This window comes from Bubalus kerabau, chromosome 6, assembly GCF_029407905.1.
Source record: "Bubalus kerabau isolate K-KA32 ecotype Philippines breed swamp buffalo chromosome 6, PCC_UOA_SB_1v2, whole genome shotgun sequence".
NCBI classification, from domain to species: Eukaryota; Metazoa; Chordata; class Mammalia; order Artiodactyla; family Bovidae; genus Bubalus; species Bubalus kerabau.
The window spans coordinates 41,328,371-41,348,565 of record NC_073629.1 but is presented as its reverse complement, the minus strand read 5'-3'; the positions used below and the strand labels follow the sequence as shown (position 1 = coordinate 41,348,565).

Sequence of the window (20,195 nt, the reverse complement as noted above, 5' to 3'; positions counted from 1 at the left end):
TTGAGACTCTGCAGAGACTAAATAAAATAGTGTGCTTACTTACCGGTTGTCCAGGATCTCCATCTTCACCCTTGTCACCACCAACACCATCTTGACCCTATAATCAGCAAAAGAAAATGAACCCAGGTATTTCTCACTATTAACTCACTTTTATCAGGAAAAAAAAGATATGATGTACCAGCTTAGTCCTTAAGATAAATTATTACCTGATAAACAAGAGTATCATTATATTCTTTCAGTTGTTCTTTTTTTTAAGAATTATAGAATCTCTTACTTTTACCATAAAATTTATGAAATATCTTTCATATGAAATTAAAAAATATATAGTGTGCTCTGAATATAAGGAAAGGGGAAGATATAATTATTGTACAAGAAGAGTGCATCCTTTAACTATGAACAAATATGATGCAGTTTGAGATATTTGGATCTTAGAACAGACTGAGGTAAAAGCAGAACTCCTATAATTTTGAAATAAAAGTAATGCTGCGCAGTTCAGTTCAGTCGCTCAGTCGTGTCCGACTCTTTGCTGCTACTCAGATAATTAATATGTACAACCCAACAAAATCTGGAACGCTAACCCAATGAAGAGATAATAATAATCATGCAACGCAAGTCTAATAATCTTCAAATATGTAAATTTTTGTCCTGGTACACGTGGCTACAGTTTACATCTTTCTTTTCTTCCTAATTTTGAGGATCCACTGAAGTAATTAAGGCTTTTCTTTAATTATTAACTGGGAAGATGCCTCATGAAAATAATTCTTTTGTTTTCTCATGATACTTACTGCAGGGCCAGGCTCACCAGGAGGACCAGGATCTCCAGGAAAACCAACAGGACCCTAAGATAATGTTTTAAAAGGAAATAATGAAAAATAGTTTCATAAAAAGTCATGATATTCTGAAGTTTAAGAGGTAAAAGTCATGGCGAAACCATATAAAATACCTTTCTTCTGCTAGAAAATTTTTTTAAATGGTATGAATTAAGAATGCTTATGAATATATAAAATGAAGAAAAGTTAACTTCACCAACTATGGGCCAAAGTCTCATGATTTCTAGTCTTTCTATGAAAAGTTTCAAGGAGCTTTGCCACAGATTTCACTTTAAAGAGGACCAAGGTCACTCACCGGATTACCCTTAGGGCCATCATCACCTGGCGGTCCCTTAGCACCAGGAGGTCCAGCAGCACCCGGTGGACCAGCTTCTCCTTTCTCTCCTCTTTCTCCTTTGGGACCCTACACAACATAAGAAAAACACCTGATTCTCTTACAAGTTTTAAAACAGCTTCTTAACCTCAGCATATTAGGCCAGGCACTTCTCTGCTGTGGGAGCCTGTCTCCTGCATTGCGAGACGTTTGCCACCATCCAGGTGCCTATTACGTAGATGCCAGCAGTTATCCTTCCTCCAAGAGTGACAACCAAAAATGTCTCCAGACATGGCCAAATGTTTTCTGGAAGTCAAGGTCACCCTCAGTTTAAACCAATCTAAGTCAGAATAGTACAATCCTAATACAATTCATATATAATCACTTGATGTAGCAGGCTTTGTTCTTTTGTGGATAGTCCACCAAAGATACGTGCAATAAATATCTTACAGTTCTTAATGTTCTAATTTATGCATATGTAATATTTTTTAAATTTCTGTGTGAGTCAAAAATATGCAGAGGATAGGCAAAATTATTAAATAAAAAGGCTCTGCAGTTGTGATGATTCTTAATGGACTGGAAAGGGAAACCAAGTAACTGAATCACATCTAGGAGTTAAGTTCCATGTTTAAAATACTCTGAAAGAAATATCTTATCCCTAAAACACTATATTGACAATAAGCCAGCACTTACACCTGTGCCTGCTTCCCCAGGAGGCCCTGGGTTCCCTGCTTCTCCAGGTTCACCCTGTAAAGAAGAGAAATGAGTTATCAGAACACAGAAACGATGTTTTGCATTTGTAAAATTGCCTTCAGTGATGACCATGACACTTTAAACTAGCCCTTAACTCATTATGTTGTTTAAAAAGCAGGGACAACTTTGATAAAAAGAAGGAATCTTTTCTGTTACTGACCTTAATACTTTTATTTCTCAACTGGGGAGATATTAATAGAACTGAATATGCTGGATGCTACAATTCTCATCACTTAGTTAATAGCCAGAATATTAAGCCAAGTTACCACCAAAGCACACAAAACACACATTCACATGTTTCCTAAAAACTGTGTATTGTGTTGCATCGATATTCACATTACAATTAAACTTATGGATTAAACAATTTAAAAATGTTTTCTCTCTAAAATATTAATTTGCTCTAATCAAACAATTTGGTAGTATTTTGATAATCCTATCAAATTAGTTAGTAGAGGTCTGAAGAGGTATAAAGTGGAGCTATAAATAAATACAAAAAGACTATTTATAAGATGCATATTGATACTTAGATGCTAATTAAAATTTCTTCTTTTGAGCCTCTCTCTCCTTATATATATATATATATATATATATATATATATATATATATATATTTAAGTCACTAGGTCATGACTGACCCTTTTCCAGTCCCATGGACTATAACCTGCCAAGCTCCTCTATCCATGGAATTCTCCAGGAAAGAATGCTGGAGTGGGTTGCCATTTCCCTCTCTTATGTGTGTGTGTGTGTGTATACATTTCCTTCTCCAATATATATACTTCCCCAATATATATAGGTAGTTTTTATGATTTCCATGTATAGATATGGATGGTTATTTTCTGACTCAGTGGAATAATAAATAAACCTCTTAGACTAATAGATTTTCTCTTGTGAAAGTCTGTTATTAATTCTTCATACTTAGAAATGCATACAAACACAATATTCTGTTCAAGTAATCATTCAAGTGAAGTAATAGAGTACATTGATGTGCCATGCATGTTTCTATGCAAAACCCATAGTAGTAGAAACTCTGAAGTAAAAAATATTCTAATTAAAAAAAAATGAGGCCTGAATTTCCTTTAATTTTTAACTTGGCTATTTCTAATGTTCCTGGCACAAACCCACTGTTCATGAATTTGTTTGAAATCAAATATAAACATAATTCCAAGGGAGAGACTATTTTGTGTACACAATTTCTTATTCTTTGAGAATATGCACATATTTTAACTTTTGAAATTGTCTGCATAATGAGGGAAGAGATCAAGTACTTTCTAAGAATTTATTAGTACTATTATTGTGTATAAATTATTTTCTCTCTCAAGATAAGTAGAAAATATTTCCAATTATCATGAATAAACTTTATAAGTAAAATATTATATTTACATTATTTTCAAAGCAATGAATAATTCATCAATCCCAGGATGACGGAATAAAATGTAGGTGATATTTTAAGGATCATTATTCACATCTTTGAAAAAATTTAAGTGGTTTTCCATTCAAATCAAATGTAAAATGTCCATATTAAATTCATTATATAGAATGAATATAGTATACTGCATGGAGAAGGCAATGGCAACCCACTCCAGTACTCTTGCCTGGAAAATCCCATGGACGGAGGGGCCTAGTAAGCTGCAGTCCATGGGGTCGCTAGGAGTTGGACACGACTGAGTGACTTCACTTTCACTTTTCACTTTCATGCACTGGAGAAGGAAATGGCAACCCACTCCAGTGTTCTTGCCTGGAGAATCCCAGGGACGGGGAGCCTGGTGGGCTGCCGTCTATGGGGTCGCACAGAGTCAGATACGACTGAAGCGACGCAGCAGCAGCAGCAGCAGCATACTGCATAACCTCAATTAGATGGAATTTAAAAAAGCCAAGCTCACCCAAGCAGAGAGTAGATTGGTGGTCACCAGGGGTTGGAGACTGGAGCCATGGGGAGATGTTAGTCAAAGGGTTCAAAATTTCAGATACTCAAGATGAATAAGTTCTAGAGATCTAATATGTAGCAGTATGACTAAATATATATGAAAATTATGTTTTTGGTTATATTATAGACAAATGTGCACAATATAAATAGCAATTACTTAATATGATCTTGATATTATCTCTAAAGATCCCATTTAAAATTGAAAAAGGATGGAACAAGATCACAAGTAAAGCGATAATACAGTGAAACAAGACTAGATTACATAAATTAAATATTTCTAGTATCAACAAGGCTATACCATGCTTATTCTAAGTAATAGTAGTGTATTTACAATAATGTAAATTCTATGAAGACCACTGGTATATGAAAGAGGTGGTAGATTATACAATTATTACTTATCATTTAACCATTTTATCCCATTCTATAACACACTTGCTCAGATTAAAGCCCCCTTCAGAAGGGATAGCAAATTACTCTGTCTGCCTTAATTCATAAAATATGCATTCATTGTTTTGAGGAAAATACTGAAGTACAAAATCCATCAATAGCAAATATATATTACACAGAAAACAAGTTAAATTTATTTAAGCAAAGTGCAGCATGACTAAAGTAGCTTAGCTTTTGTTTTTTCTATTGAATTTGGGACTGAAAATAAATTTCCAGCATAGAAATGAGAAAGCATTCAAATCAAATCAGATTCGATCTCAAAAATCTGTAATCTACATCAAAGTATACCCTAGATTCAAAGTATAGCCAGAATCTATACCCTAGATTCTGAAGAAAAGAAAAGAAAATTAGGATTTTATTTCTATCTTTCTGTCACATAGAAATGTTTTTAAATAGAGAAAAATAAAACTCTGTTTTTTTTAAGTACAACAAATTTAGATGTTTTAATTGTAAGAAGTCAAACACCTATCCTGACCTACCAAATTATTCTATGAAGATGCAAAAGTGGCCAGATATTACCAGATAGACTTTAAGCAAATGGAAACAGTATGGGAAGGGAATTTCCCAAAGCTCCAAACATCTGGCATCCATGCTTATCTTCTAGAGTAGGGCAGAGGATAAAACCATTAAAGAAGCAACTTAAGTACTTAACAGTATTCCCACTGTACCCAAAAGCTTTAGGAAACAAAATAAGCTGAAAAAGTTGTTAAATGGTTTTAGAATTGGTTATATGGGCAGAAAACTAAAATTAGAGACTAGTCCTCACAATTATTTGTTCAGTATTAGAACCAAAAGAAGATGATGCAAAGGGAAGAAAGAGGAAAGGCGTGGGCTACCTTCATCTGTCTATTACTGTGATACCATCAGATAGCAGTCTTCTCTTCTGTTAGTCTTCCTATGTCAACTGAACTCAAAGAAAAAGTTCTTTCAATTCCATTCTCAATTTATCTGTATTTTTTTAAACAGAAACTTTAAGAATATAAACCAAGAGTTAGTCAATCAGAATTAAAGAACTAGCCTTCTTATGAAGCAAGAATTAGATGAAAGTGAAAGTGTTAGTCGCTCACTCATGGTGTCTGACTTTGCAACTCCATGAACTGTAGCCCACCAGGCTCCGCTGTCCATGGGATTCCCCAGGCAAGAATACTGGAAGGGGTTGCCATTTCCTTCTCCAGGGGAAGAATTAGAAATAGCTTTCAACTATTTCTAATTTAGTAATTAATAAACTATTTAAATAGGCAATTATATAAAATTAATTATAATCAAAATGTTAGAATGTGGGTGTTGGGAAGAAATAAACACTAAAGTACTAGCTTCTCAACCAATTACATATCTTTTCTGAGGACTCAATCTTTTAGCAAAAATAAATCATGAGTATAATATGATACATCAAAATTTTTGAGACTAAACAACAGAATCATTTTTATGATAAGGATAAATCTATACTTCTGATATTTATTAACAAAACTGAAGCAAACACAGGAAATTTCTAAATTTTTTCCACTGCATATTTTATGGCATGACATTTCTATGCCTCAAACTAATGAAGAATTTATTTTTTAAGTAAAGCAATATCAATGTTAATTTTCTTGAAAGTTATTTTAAGAAATGAGAGTGAATGCATAAATAACAAGAGAATCATTTTATCATTTTTATAAAAAGGAAAAGCAGATATTTTAAATAAAATCATTTTCATGATAAAAGTAAACTATTCAGAGCCCAGATATTATATCAATGTCAACTATTTTGAAAAGTGCCAAAGACAGTATTAGTAATGAAAAAAGTAAAGTAAATTGAAGTCACTCAATTGTGTCCGACTCTTTGCGATCCCATGGACTGTAGCCTGCCAGGCTCCTCCATCCATGGAATTTCCAGGCAAGAATACTGGAGTGGGTTGCCATTTCCTTCTCCAAGGGATCTTCCCAACCCAGGATTGAACCCAGGTCTCCTGCACTGCAGGCAGACTCTACTGTCTGAGACACTAAGGAAGCTCAATTAGTAATGAAAATACAACTCCAAATATGACAAAATAAATGATTAATTCTTTTGTATTGTGAAGGATTCTTTTCTCCTTTTTAAGTCAGTTGCATCAACCAATCTCTTCTATTTTCAGTAGAATGTTACTACAGACACAGTCTAATCAAATATACCTGGGTTAAAGTGGATCTTGATTTAGTCACTTTCTATTGACAAAACTTTGATGAAATTACTGATATTCTCTATATTCTGCTCACTTAGCCTAAAAATGTGGATAAAATATTATCATCATGGGGTGGTTGTGTTAATTACTGGGAGTAATCCATTTATTGGAGAAGGCAATGGCACCCCACTCCAGTGTTCTTGCCTGGAGAATCCCAGGGACGGGGGAGCCTGGTGGGCTGCCGTCTCTGGGGTCGCACAGAGTCGAACACGACTAAAGCAACTTAGAAGAATCCATTTATACCACCCAGCACCATGCCTGGCAATAAAAAATGTTATACCTCTAAATCACTTAACTTTTAATTTATTTCACTATCACAGAAGATGATATAAATATGTGCAAAACATTCGAAAGACACAACTATTATAAGCCCTTAAAATACTAACTGATATTATTAAACTCCCACTTTAACTGTCTATCACTGCATCCCTTACCTTTTCTCCAACACCACCAACTGAGCCAATGGATCCTGGAGGTCCTTGTGGTCCCTGCAGTGTAAGAAAGGGAATACAGTTATCCTTACTCTTGTAATAAGATATAAATTCATAAACATACATCCACTTGTTCTCAAAGAGAGAAATATGTGCAAGAATATCTCAAGTCATTTGAAAGATGAGACAAAATGATGAACTTTATGAAGTTGTCAAATGTGCTGGATAGCAAATAATTTAATTGTATTAAATTGATTTTCAAATGCACCAGAATTCTGGAGATAAAGCAGAAGACTTTCCAACTCTAGTCATGTCAGTTGATACTTGGAACATAATTTCAATTTCTCTGCCAAGTGAGTAGATCAGATTTAGAGGATGGTTTTGCAGATTTTCATAGTGGATCAAAATATGACTGTGATTAAGAATACTACAATCCATGCAAAAACAATATAAACCATCTCTTAGTCTTTAAATTACTTAGAAGAATTAAAACCTAAAAGCATTTTTAGTATATCTGCATGTAATTTATTTTACCTAGTTCTGGCCTGCCAGCATTAAAACCAGGAATAACGAAGAGCAATAAAGACAAGAATAAATAACTTGCTCTTTATGAAAAGGGAAAGTCAAATGGAAACAGAACACCAAAGTCTATAAATTTGTTAATAGTAACAATAAGATAAATATGACATTACACACCCGTAATATTGGAACAGTCAGTCAACAGTTAAGCTTGGGGGAGATCATTTATACAATTAAGAGGAAACATTTTTTACAGGGTAAGAAGTAAATATAATGCACACATTACTCTGATATATTTTACAGAAAAAAATACAAAATTGCAAAACTTTTAGATAAAGGATGTTTGGGGCACAGACCTAGGCTACTATAATCAAGACAATTACAAACCATCTCCTCAAGCAGTTGTAAAAAATAAAGGTTAAATCTGAAACAATTCAGCGGCAGTGTAGAATTATTATGTGCAAGATACAGTAATTTGAACTGAACAATGTGGTGCTTTAGTGAATATTTCTCACTCAATATATATTTCTCACTAAATATATAATGAATGTAAACTTTGTACCTATATTATATTAACATTTGTAGGGACTAGCTCCCTACAAAGCCTTTCTTTTCCTTTAAAAAAAATGAAGTGAGTAAATGACACTTAAGCTATTGTTCATGTAAACATTTCAAAGGAGTGTAATTATCCCCATTGTATTTTAGATACTGCCTGCCATTATGTAATATCTATATAACTTCAAAATAACTAACATATTTCACAGTCTTACATCAGCTCCATTGGGACCTTGAGGACCTCTTGGGCCTGGAGGACCAGGTGGACCCTGTAAGAGAATATTAAGGTTTATGTAGACTGAACTCAAATGCATTCCTGATGTTTTCATTTTGTGATTAAGAAAACAAAAAGAAGCTTCAGTCTGCAAAATCATAGTCAATAAAGCAAATCAGGTATCATTCTTAATGGATACAAGATCATGTTAGCAAATGCTTCTTTACACATAGATATGGGGAAATTAGAACTGCAGGAAGAACAATTTAATTAAAAATTATAAAAGTCTATTAATACTATCCAGTACAATGAATTCATAATACAACTAAAATATTATATACCAGAATATACTAGAATGCTAGAGTATAAAGGAGACATAAAGTTGGGAAAATAAACAGTGCTTGAGTAGATTTGGAATTCATTAATTCTGTATTTTTTATTTGCATATTTTCACTTTTTTAATGTCAGCTCTCATGTTATATATGCCAGAACTGGAATAAGATTAACTGTTTAGTTGCCATTCTTAAATAAAGGTTCTTGCTCCTAATTATGCATTAAAATTACCTTGGGACAATTTTTGTAAAATACTGATGGCCAGAACCCCTTACTTCAAGACTGTGTTTAAATTCATCTGTAGTAAATCCCAGGGCATTAGTACTTTAGAGGTCACAGTTTATTCTCATGTCATGTTTGACTATTAGCTATTACCATAAATCAGAGAGAATGTATTAATGATTCAGGGGACCATAGCAAGAGTATTCAGAGAGAAGCTTGCTATGCAACTGAAACTCTTTAGGGTATTAATTAGTTATTTTGAATGGGCAATGTTTATGTTTCTTGTTCCTTATAAAATCTAACATGTAAGTACAAAATTATCAAAATATGTATTTTGAAGGGAGCAAATATTGGAGGCAATGTTTACCAAAGGGAAAGAGCAATTAGAAAATGTATTCATTTCATTATAGATGTCAATGACCCTGGCTTATTTTTTCCTTACCAAGGTAGTGCTTGATCAACAAATATATGTATTTTAAATTTTTAGCTGAAATATTAAATTTAGAGCAAAAATCCAGAATCAATAATTGAATATTATTAGGTGAAAGCATTTTGATTAAGATAAAATTCCTCATTAATTTAAGAATTTGTTTCAAAGGGTAATTAATTTTTAATAGTGTGTTAACATTTGTTAGTTACCCAAATCCTGGGTAACTGTTATCTATTATTTACCTGTTTCACATCAAAGGCCAGAGCTAAAGCTAAAGACTAAAAAAAAAGAAAACCAAAGTGTAGCAGCTTAAATGGCAACCCATTCCAGTGCTTTCCTGGAGAATCCCAGGGACAGGGGAGCCTGGTGGGCTGCTGTCTATGGGGTCCCACAGAGTCGGACATGACTGAAGCGACTTAGCAGCAGCAGCAACAATATATACAAAGAGAAATAAAACAGATATAACAATATATCAACCAAAAAAGGCCATATGTGTGCACAACATTATTCTGAAGAGAGAAAAAGGAAAGATAGAGAAATAGTCAAGACAGTGAGAGAAACTTTAAAAGTGGCAGGTGCAAGTCTGGGTGAGGAACAGGGAGGCAACAATCTGAAAAGTCATAACCTTTAAGACTACTTTGTTTATATTAATAAGCCTTGAGAAAGATACTAGTGATGTGGAAATTCACAATATACATCAATTCTAGAAAATAAAAACTTACCATGGGACCAACATCCCCATTTTCTCCTTTTTCACCAGGTGGGCCTGGAAGACCCTAAGAAAATATAAATAGAAAAACAGTAAAATTTATTCATGTATTTAAAAAGAAATATTTGTCCAATTTCTCATATAGAATACAAAGTTAAATACAGCTAAATAAGAATGTGGAATTAAGACTCATAAACTATCATCTGTCAAAATACACATAATGCAAATATTGACTAAATATTAGGGAATCATATATGTACATTCACAAAATTCATGCTTTGCATAGTATTATACTTTTGATTTCAATTACAAGAACTAAATATATAATTTGTTCTGGGAATTTATGAATACCTAATCATTTTCTCCATCTTTTATGAGTAGTATATGGAATTAACATTGTAAAAATGTTTTTGAAAAATCTTGTTCCAAATTATTTTAGGACACCTCTTCCCAGTGAGGATTTATAGATAGGAACAGTTAGACAAAACTCCTTTGAAAATAAATATTCCATCCAACATATGTCCAGGGTTACATATATCTTTTGATCTCTTGACCTGTTAATTCCAGTTCTGGATCTTAAAAACTCATAAGGCCATGAGACCTGATATATTACACTTCCTTTATTTACTCAAATCTATTTCCTTTATGTTCAATTGCAGTGTAATTGCTTTAGGAGAGGTTCTATGCTATTGAATAAAATCAGAGCAGCTGCACTCAGATTTCACCTGGCCCTATCTTTATGGGCCAGCAAAAAAAATTACTGTACTCCCTCTTGATTTTCCTAATTCCCCTCATCATATCTGTTTATATTTCCTCTTTTATATTACAATACTTTGTACGCATTTGAATCGTACACTTAAAAACACAATTGTACCACTTGTTTGCATACTTATACTCATGGGATGTCAAGGCTGTATATTGTCACCCTGCTTACTTAACTTATATGCAGAATATATCATGCGAAATGCTAGGATGGATGTAGCACAAGCTGGAATCAAGATTGCTGGGTGATACATCAATAACCTCAGACACACAGATGACACCACCCTTATGGCAGAAACTGCAGAAGAACTAAAGAGCCTCTTAATGAAAGTGAAAGAGGAGAGTGAAAAAGTTGGCTTAAAACTCAACATTCAGAAAACAAAGATCATGACATCCGGTCCCATCACTTCATGGCAAATAGATGGGTAAACAATGGAAATAGTGAGACACTTTATTTTGGAGCTCTCCAAAATCACTGCAGATGGTGACTGCAGCTATGAAATTAAAAGACGCTTACTCCTTGGAAGAAAAGCTATGACCAACCTAGACAGCATATTAAAAAGCAGGGACATTATTTTGCCAAAAAAGTTCTGTCTAATCAAGGCTATGGTTTTCCAGCAGTCATGTATGGATGTGAGAGTTGGACTATAAAGAAAGCTGAGCACAGAAGAATTGATGCTTTTGAACCGTGGTGTTGGAGAAGACTCATGAGAGTTCCTCAGACTGCAAGGAGATCCAACCAGACAATCCTAAAGGAAATCAGTCCTGAATATTCATTGGAAGGACTGATGCTGAAGCTGAAACTGCAATACTTTGGCCACCTGATGTGAAGAACTGACTCAATGGAAAAGACTCTGATGCTGGGAAAGATTGAAGGCAGGAGGAGAAGGGGATGACAGAAGATGAGATGGTTGGATGGCATCAACAACTCAATGGTCATAAGTTTGAGCAAGCTTCAGGACTTGGTTATGGACAGGGAAGCCTGGTGTGCTGCAGTCCATGGGGTCACAGAGTATTGGACATGACTGAGCAACTGAACTGAACTGAACTCATGGGACATTGCTCTTTCAGGTCAATCTTTTGTCTCTAACAACTGGCAGAGCACCAGGGAAAAATACAGATTTTAATGAAATGTAGAATTTATATTTTAAATTAATAATTTTAATTGGAAGCTAATTACTTTACAATATTGTAGTGGTTTTTGTCATACATTCACATGAATCAGCCATGGGTGTACATGTGTCCATCAGCAGATGAATGGATAAGAAAGCTATGGTACATATACACAATGGAATATTACTCAGCCATTAAAAGGAATACATTTGAATCAGTTCTAATGAGGTGGATGAAACTGGAGCCTATTATACAGAGTGAAGTAAGTCAGAAAGAAAAACACCAATACAGTATCAGTTCAGTTCAGTCACTCAGTTGTGTCCAATTCTTTGCGACCCCACAAACCGCAGCACGCCAGGCCCAATACAGTATACTAATGCATGTATATGGAATTTAGAAAGATGGTAACAATAACCCTACATGCGGGACAGTGGAGACACAGATGTATAGAACAGTCTATTGGACTCTGTGAGAGAGGGCGAGGGTAGGATGATCTGAGAGAATAGCATTGAAACATCTATATTATCATATGTGAAATAGTTCGCCAGTCCAGGTTCAATGCATGAGACAGGGTGCTCACAGCTGGTGCACTGGGATGACCCAGAAGTATGGGATGGGAAGGGAGGTGGGAGGGGGTTTCAGGATGGGGAACACAAGTACACCCATGGCTGATTCATGTCAATGTATGGCAAAAACCAAAACAATATTGCAAAGTAATTAGCCTCCAATTAAAATAAATTAATTTTAAAAAAGAAAAAAGTAATCTTCAATAGATAATGATGATATTTGATATTTTTATCCTTATTTTGTTATATTTCAGTTTTTAAATGCTGGTAATAAGCCACTAAATTGTTTTTGTGATGTACCAATTCCATATGACTCTCAGTTTGGAGAGAGGATACTTTACTGAGTATATTTGTAAATTTTTTAATGTTCTGTATATTCATTTGTATAAGGAAATCTTAATTACTGATTTATAATAACATATATCAGAATTTGATTTATTTTTTCTCGTTTGTAAGTTAGATGTCTAGGAAAATAGCCTATCATATGTACTTGCCAAATGGTTATCGTCAACTGATGCTAGCTTCTAGAATTACTAGAGAAGTTCCTGGGAGGAAATAGCCAGGTAGTGTTTCCAATTTTATCCCGCTTAAAGATAATCTGAAAGAAGTCACTAAAATTTTAGATTCCAAGATCCACAACCAAAGAGATTCTAATTCATTGATGGAGAACATAAACTCAAATTCTTAAAAAGACAGATAGATTTTTAACACAGATGAAATAAATGTTTCAGTTTAAGCCCATTTCCTTAAGTACTAAGCATTACAATGTAAACATAATTAAGCTCTTATAAACACCACATAAATTAACAATCACATTCCTTGTATCCCACCAACTGTAGTATATAGTGCATCTGATTTGTGATTTCCAAATTGAATGTTATATAAATATTAGTTCATAGTCGTCTTGTATTTCTATAACACACCTAGTCTGCATTGCCATTTTATTTATGCATATGTTATTCTTGATATTAGTTCAGTAGAAGCCACCCAATAGAAAAATATTGAAATATTTATGAAGTTTGATTACAGTTCAAACTCTCTTGCATTGCAGGCGGATTCTTTACCAGCTGAGTAACAAGGGAAGCCAGAGAATACTGGAGTGGGTAGCCTATCCATTCTCCAGCAGATCTTCCTGACTTAGTCATTGAACTGGGGTCTCCTGAATTGTAGGGTTATTTTTTACCAACTGAGTTACCAGGGAAGCCCCAAGTTTAGACAGAATGTTCTTATTATTCAAATCAGTAGAAACACAATGAGTCAAATCCTTTTTTTGCAGCAACTAAATGTGCAAAATGGCACTCCAGTATTAATCAGTTTTCAAATGTCCCAGCATTTTTCTAAGGAGTAATTTATGCATAGAGAGATTCTGCTATAAGATCTGTTAGTTTAAAATCATTTACCTCAAAATGAAGAAATAAAAAATGAATTCAGGCCAAGAACTCTCATTCTATGTGTGTTCTTCATATGGAAACAAATAGTAAGCAACTAGACTACTACATTATTATTATTAATGTCTAATATAATTGTTAACATCTATTCTGCCCCAAAGACTCAATTAAAGGATGAAGACACAATTGTGAGCATGTTAATTACATTAACATCTTTTCAGTTTCCTGATTTAAAGAGGTACTCTAGGAAAATATAATCAATTTTTTTGGGAATTGATTTCTTGAGTCACCTTCATCAAAGATCATATTTCTTACTCTGTGTAAATAAAGACCTTTTAAAATACAATATTTTGTAAATACAAGTTACAAGGCACCTTTTTTAATCATGAGAACTAAATTTCTAAATTACAACCTTATAGAATTCAGAATAATCAGTTAAATGAAAAAGCAGAAAATGAATGGTAATATATACATCAGCAATCTAATTTCTAATGCCTTGTTATTTTCAAATATATGTGCTGCTCATACAACTGTAGAGAAGGAAATGGCAACCCACTCCAGTATTCTTGCCTGGAGAATCCTGTGGACAGAGGAGCCTGGTTGGCTGCTATGCATAGGGTTGCACAGAGTCAGACATGATTGAAGCGATTTAGCATGCATGCATGCATTGGAGAAGGAAATGGCAACCCCTCAAGTATTCTTGCCTGGAGAATCCCAGGGACAGAGGAGCCTGCTGGGCTGCCACCTATGGGGTTGCACACAGTCGGACATGAGTGAAGCGACTTAGCAGCAGCAGCACAAGCATACATACTGATATATATTGCTCAGCATTGCTTATTTATAAGAGAAGACTCTATACATGGACATCACCAGATGGTCAACAGCGAAATCAGATTGATTATGTTCTTTGCAGCCAAAGATGGAGAAGCTCTATACAGTCAGCAAAAACAAGACCAGGAGCTGACTGTGGCTCAGACCATGAACTTCTTATTGCCAAATTCAGACTTAAATTGAAGAAAGTAGGGAAAACCACTAGACCATTCAGGTATGACCTAAATCAAATCCCTTATGATTATACAGTGGAAGTGAGAAATAGATTTAAGGGCTTAGATCTGATAGATAGAACTGATGAACTATGGAATGAGGTTCGTGACATTGTACAGGAGACAGGGATCAAGACCATTCCCATAGAAAAGAAATGCAAGAAAGCAAACTGGCTGTCTGGGGAGGCCTTACAAATAGCTGTGAAAAGAAGAGAAGTGAAAAGCAAAGGAGAAAAGGAAAGATATAAGCATCTGAATTCAGAGTTCCAGAGAATAGCAAGAAGAGATAAGAAAGCCTTTTTCAGTGATCAGTGCCAAGAAATAGAGGAAAACAACAGAAGGGGAAAGACTAGGGATCTCTTCAAGAAAATCAGAGATACCAAAGGAACATTTCATGCAAAGATGGGCTCGATAAAAGACAGAAATGGTATGGACCTAACAGAAGCAGAAGATATTAAGAAGAGATGGCAGGAATACACAGAAGAACTATACAAAAAAGATTTTAACGACCCAGATAATCACGATGGTGTGATCACTGACCTAGAGCCAGACATCCTGGAATGTGAAGTCAAGTGGGCCTTAGAAAGCATCACTACGAACAAAGCTAGTGGAGGTGATGGAATTCCAGTTGAGCTATTCCAAATCCTGAAAGATGATGCTGTGAGAATCACTAGGTAAGTATCAAATAAAAAAGTGGCAGAAGAAAAGCCAGATGTTTCCAGTTTATAGGAAGCAGTTCACATCATATGGAAGAAAGGCAACTCAGACAGATATCTACTATGCAATGTTTTGCCTAACACCCCAGTTATAAGCTATATTTAAAGACAATTTCTTAGCCTACAGTGTTTTACAACGTAGTACTTCTTAATGGGTTTCAGATCAGATCAGATCAGTCGCTCAGTCGTGTCCGACTCTTTGCGACCCCATGAATCGCAGCACGCCAGGCCTCCCTGTCCATCACCAACTCCCGGAGTTCACTGAGACTCACATCCATCGAGTCAGTGATGCCATCCAGCCATCTCATCCTCTGTCGTCCCCTTCTCCTCCTGCCCCCAATCCCTCCCAGCATCAGAGTCTTTTCCAATGAGTCAACTCTTCGCATAAGGTGGCCAAAGTACTGGAGTTTCAGCTTTAGCATCAGTCCTTCCAAAGAAATCCCAGGGCTGATCTCCTTCGGAATGGACTGGTTGGATCTCCTTGCAGCCCAAGGGACTCTCAAGAGTCTTCTCCGACACCACAGTTCAAAAGCATCAATTCTTCGGCACTCAGCCTTCTTCACAGTCCAACTCTCACATCCATACATGACCACAGGAAAAACCATAGCCTTGACTAGACGAACCTTTGTTGGCAAAGTAATGTCTCTGCTTTTGAATATGCTATCTAGGTTGGTCATAACTTTCCTTCCAAGGAGTAAGCATCTTTTACTTTCATGGCTGCAGTCACCATCTGCAGTGATTTTGGAGCCCAGAAAAATAAAGTCTGACACTGTTTCCACTGTTCCCCATCTATGTCCCATGAAGTGATGGGACCAGATACCAAGATCTTCATTTTCTGAATGTTGAGCTTTAAGCCAACCTTTTCACTCTCCACTTTCACCTTCATCAAGAGGCTTTTGAGTTCCTCTTCACTTTCTGCCATAAGGGTGGTGTCATCTGCATATCTGAGGTTATTGATATTTCTCCCGGCAATCTTGATTCCAGCTTGTGTTTCTTCCAGTCCAGCGTTTCTCATGATGTACTCTGCATATAAGTTAAATAAACAGGGTGACAATATACAGCCTTGACGTAGTCCTTTTCCTATTTGGAACCAGTCTGTCGTTTCATGTCCAGTTCTAACTGTTGCTTCCTGACCTGCATACAGATTTCTCAAGAGGCAGATCAGGTGGTCTGGAATTCCCATCTCTTTCAGAATTTTCCACGGTTTATTGTGATCCACACAAAGACTTTGGCATAGTCAATAAAGCAGAAATAGATGTTTTTCTGGAACTCTCTTGCTTTTTCCATGATCCAGTGGATGTTGGCAATTTGATCTCTGGTTCCTCTGCCTTTTCTAAAACCAGCTTGAACATCAGGAAGTTCATGGTTCACGTATTGCTGAAGCCTGGCTTGGAGAATTTTGAGCATTACTTTATTAGCGTGTGAGACAAGTGCAATTGTGCCATAGTTTGAGCATTCTTTGGCATTGCCTTTCTTTTGGATTGGAATAAAAACTGACCTTTTCCAGTCCTGTGGCTACTGCTGAGTTCTCCAAATTTGCTGGCATATTGAGTGGAGCACTTTAACAGCATCATCTTTCAGGATTTGGAATAGCTCAACTGGAATTCCATCACCTCCACTAGCTTTGTTCGTAGTGATGCTTTCTAAGGCCCACTTGACTTCACATTCCAGGATGTCTGGCTCTAGGTCAGTGATCACACCATCGTGATTATCTGGGTCATGAAGATCTTTTTTGTACAGTTCTTCTGTGTATTCTTGCCATCTCTTCTTAATATCTTCTGCTTCTGTTAGGTCCATACTATTTCTGTCCTTTATCGAGCCTATCTTTGCATGAAATATTCCTTTAGTATCTCTGATTTTCTTGAAGAGATCTCTAGTCTTTCCCATTTTGTTGTTTTTCTCTATTTCTTTGCATTGATCACTGAAGAAGGGTTTCTTAACTCTTCTTGCTATTCTTTGAACTCTGGGTTCAGATGTTTGTATCTTTCCTTTTCTCCTTTGCTTTTCACTTCTCTTCTTTTCACAGCTATTTGTAAGGCCTCCCCAGACAGCCATTTTGCTTTTTTGCATTTCTTTTCCATGGGGATGGACTTGATCCCTGTCTCCTGTACAATGTCACAAACCTCGTTCCGTAGTTCATCAGGCACTCTATCTATCAGATCTAAGCCCTTAAATCTATTTCTCACTTCCACTGTATAATCATAAGGGATTTGATTTAGGTCATACCTGAATGGTCTAGTGGTTTTCCCTACTTTCTTTAAGTCTCAGTTTGGCAATAAGGAGTTCATGGTCTGAGCCACAGACCTAATGGGTTTACTAAAATACAAATTATAATTCTAAATATAAGAAGTTATTTTAAAGATTATTTTAATCATTTATTTAAATGATTGGAGCTGAAGCTCCAATACTTTGGCCACCTAATTCGAAGAACTGACTCATTGGAAAAGACCCTGATGCTGGGAAAGATTGAAGGCAGGAGGAGAAGGGGACGACAGAGAATGAGATGGTTGGATGGCGTCACTGACCACATGGACATGAGTTTGAGCAAGCTCTAGGAGTTGGTTATGGATAGGGAAACCTGGAGTGTTGCAGTCCATGGGACTGCAGAATTGGACATGACTGAGCGGCTGAACTGAACTGAATTTAATTTGTTTATTTTACCTATTGTGAAAGTGCTAGTCGCCGAGGTCCTGCCTGCCTCTTTGTGACCCCGTGGACTGTAGTGTGCCAGCATCCTCTGTTTATAGAATTCTCCAGGCAAAAATACTGGAATGGGTAGACATTCGCTTCTCCAGGGGAATCTTCCTGACCCAGGGATAGAACCCAATCTCCTACATGATAGGTAGATTCTTTATGATCTGAGCCACCAGGGAAGGGAAGCCTATTTTACCTCTTATTGCTTAACATTTGCTGTTGGCAATTTCTGTTAATAGCTACAGTCTTGTGTATGTGTGTGTATGTGTGCAGTCAGTCACTTAGTCACGTCTGACTCTGCCGCCTCTTGGACTGTAGCCCACCGGCTCCTCTGTCCCTGGAATTGTCCAGGCAACAATACTGGAGTGAGTTACCATTTCACACTCCAGGGGATCTTCCCCACCCAGAGATGGAACCAGTCTCTTGTGTCTGCTTCACTGGCAGGAAGATCCTTTACCACTAGCACCACCTGAGAAGCCCCAGTTGTGATTGACAGTTTGCTATTTCTCAAAAGGTTCTTTGTTTCTGCTAGCCATCTGGAGTACTAATTTTCCTGCTATGATATGTGAAAGAACTTTTCTAACATCGTGCTTTTTGATATACACTTAAAGAAGCTTGTCATTCATTTCCATATACAATGAGAATGAAGAAAAGCAGTATTAAACCTAAGGTGGGGCTAAATAATCTCCAGAAACAGAAGCCAAGGTTAATGAAGTTTCAGAAAAATTAATAGTAATTGGTAAAAAGCAGTTAAAGTTCAGATATATGTTTAAGTAAAATGGTTATTATACTTAAAAACAGAGTTTCTAGACAGAAAAAAGGACCTCTGCTTTGTTTTACATCCACCAGAAAACCTGGTGTGGGAAGTAAGTGGGAATGACTGGATGTGCAATGCAGAAAACATCTTACCTGAAGACCTATGGGACCAGGAGGTCCTGGGAAACCTCTGGCACCCTCATCACCTTTTTGTCCAAACATCCCCTGCTGACCTCTGGGACCTGGTTCACCATCACCTCCCTAGAGAAGACCAATACAAATGATCACAAACTGGAAAAAATCATGATTCTGCCATAAGACATCATAAAAATATAATCATTTCTCATTTAATCAAAGTTGGTCTATTATAAGCAACCAAGTGATAAGTAGGTAAAATTGGTATGATCTGCTGCAAATATACTATTGTTTGTTTTGTTTACATTATTTGATTATGGAATATGACTTATTCTGATTTTTCTCATGTTTATCAAGTGAAATAAGAGCTACATAACAAGGGAAAATAATGTTCAGAACTTCCTACAAATTAAGTACTTCCCAACTGGTTATTAGCTATCTTCCAATGATGTCACAGTGTTTTTTGTTTATAAAGATCAACCTGGCTACCTATATTAGATAATTTAAACTTGATTCAATGTTAAGCATACAAACAAACCTATTACCACATGAAATCGACTGGTTATGTGACAGTTCATAGATCTATTTAATCAGAGAACAGAAAGGACTTAAGATTTGCTGAACAAAGAGGAACACTTACAGCAATTCCAGGGGCACCAACTGGACCTTGAAGACCTGGGGGACCAGGAGGACCCTGAAATGAGATAAAAATCTATAAATTTGAAACTGAAGCCAGAAGAGCCTGTTTTATAGTACAGAACATTTGATTGATCAAAATCTATTAAGCATCTATACACTTCTTGGAGAAAAAGGTTTTTGCATTTAGTGCAGTCAACCATTATTTATTTTACTTCTTGAGCCTCAGACTTGCTTACTTGCAATCACTTTTAAATTGGCAGTATTGAAAACATTCTCATCTGTAATACTGTTGATATTTAAAAAAGGATTTCTATGCGAATATTTATAAATCATGTCAAAGTTTCACACTTGAAAATTTTCAAAATACCAGATTTCTTTAGTGAGATATCTATATGTCAAAAAGAGACATGAAAAAGTTCATATATATGATATTTTCCAAAAGAAAAATAGGTTGTGGGGAATGCTATATAGACAGAAAGTAAGGATATATGAAAACCTAGAAT

The 20,195-nt window shown here is 35.8% G+C and overlaps 1 protein-coding gene across 1 annotated transcript in view; it reads right to left on the bottom strand.

The window, feature by feature from the left end:
• The window catches only part of COL11A1 (collagen type XI alpha 1 chain), a 225,048-nt gene that overhangs the window by 33,459 nt on the left and 171,394 nt on the right, over positions 1–20,195 (bottom strand). Inside the window, exons 45-53 of the mRNA XM_055584945.1 lie at positions 19,694–19,747; positions 19,072–19,179; positions 9,894–9,947; positions 8,188–8,241; positions 6,902–6,955; positions 1,837–1,890; positions 1,126–1,233; positions 786–839; positions 44–97 (exon numbers count right to left, since the gene is read on the bottom strand). Of these exons, the coding sequence (XP_055440920.1) occupies positions 44–97; positions 786–839; positions 1,126–1,233; positions 1,837–1,890; positions 6,902–6,955; positions 8,188–8,241; positions 9,894–9,947; positions 19,072–19,179; positions 19,694–19,747 (594 nt within the window). The remainder of the gene's footprint in view (positions 1–43; positions 98–785; positions 840–1,125; positions 1,234–1,836; positions 1,891–6,901; positions 6,956–8,187; positions 8,242–9,893; positions 9,948–19,071; positions 19,180–19,693; positions 19,748–20,195) is intronic.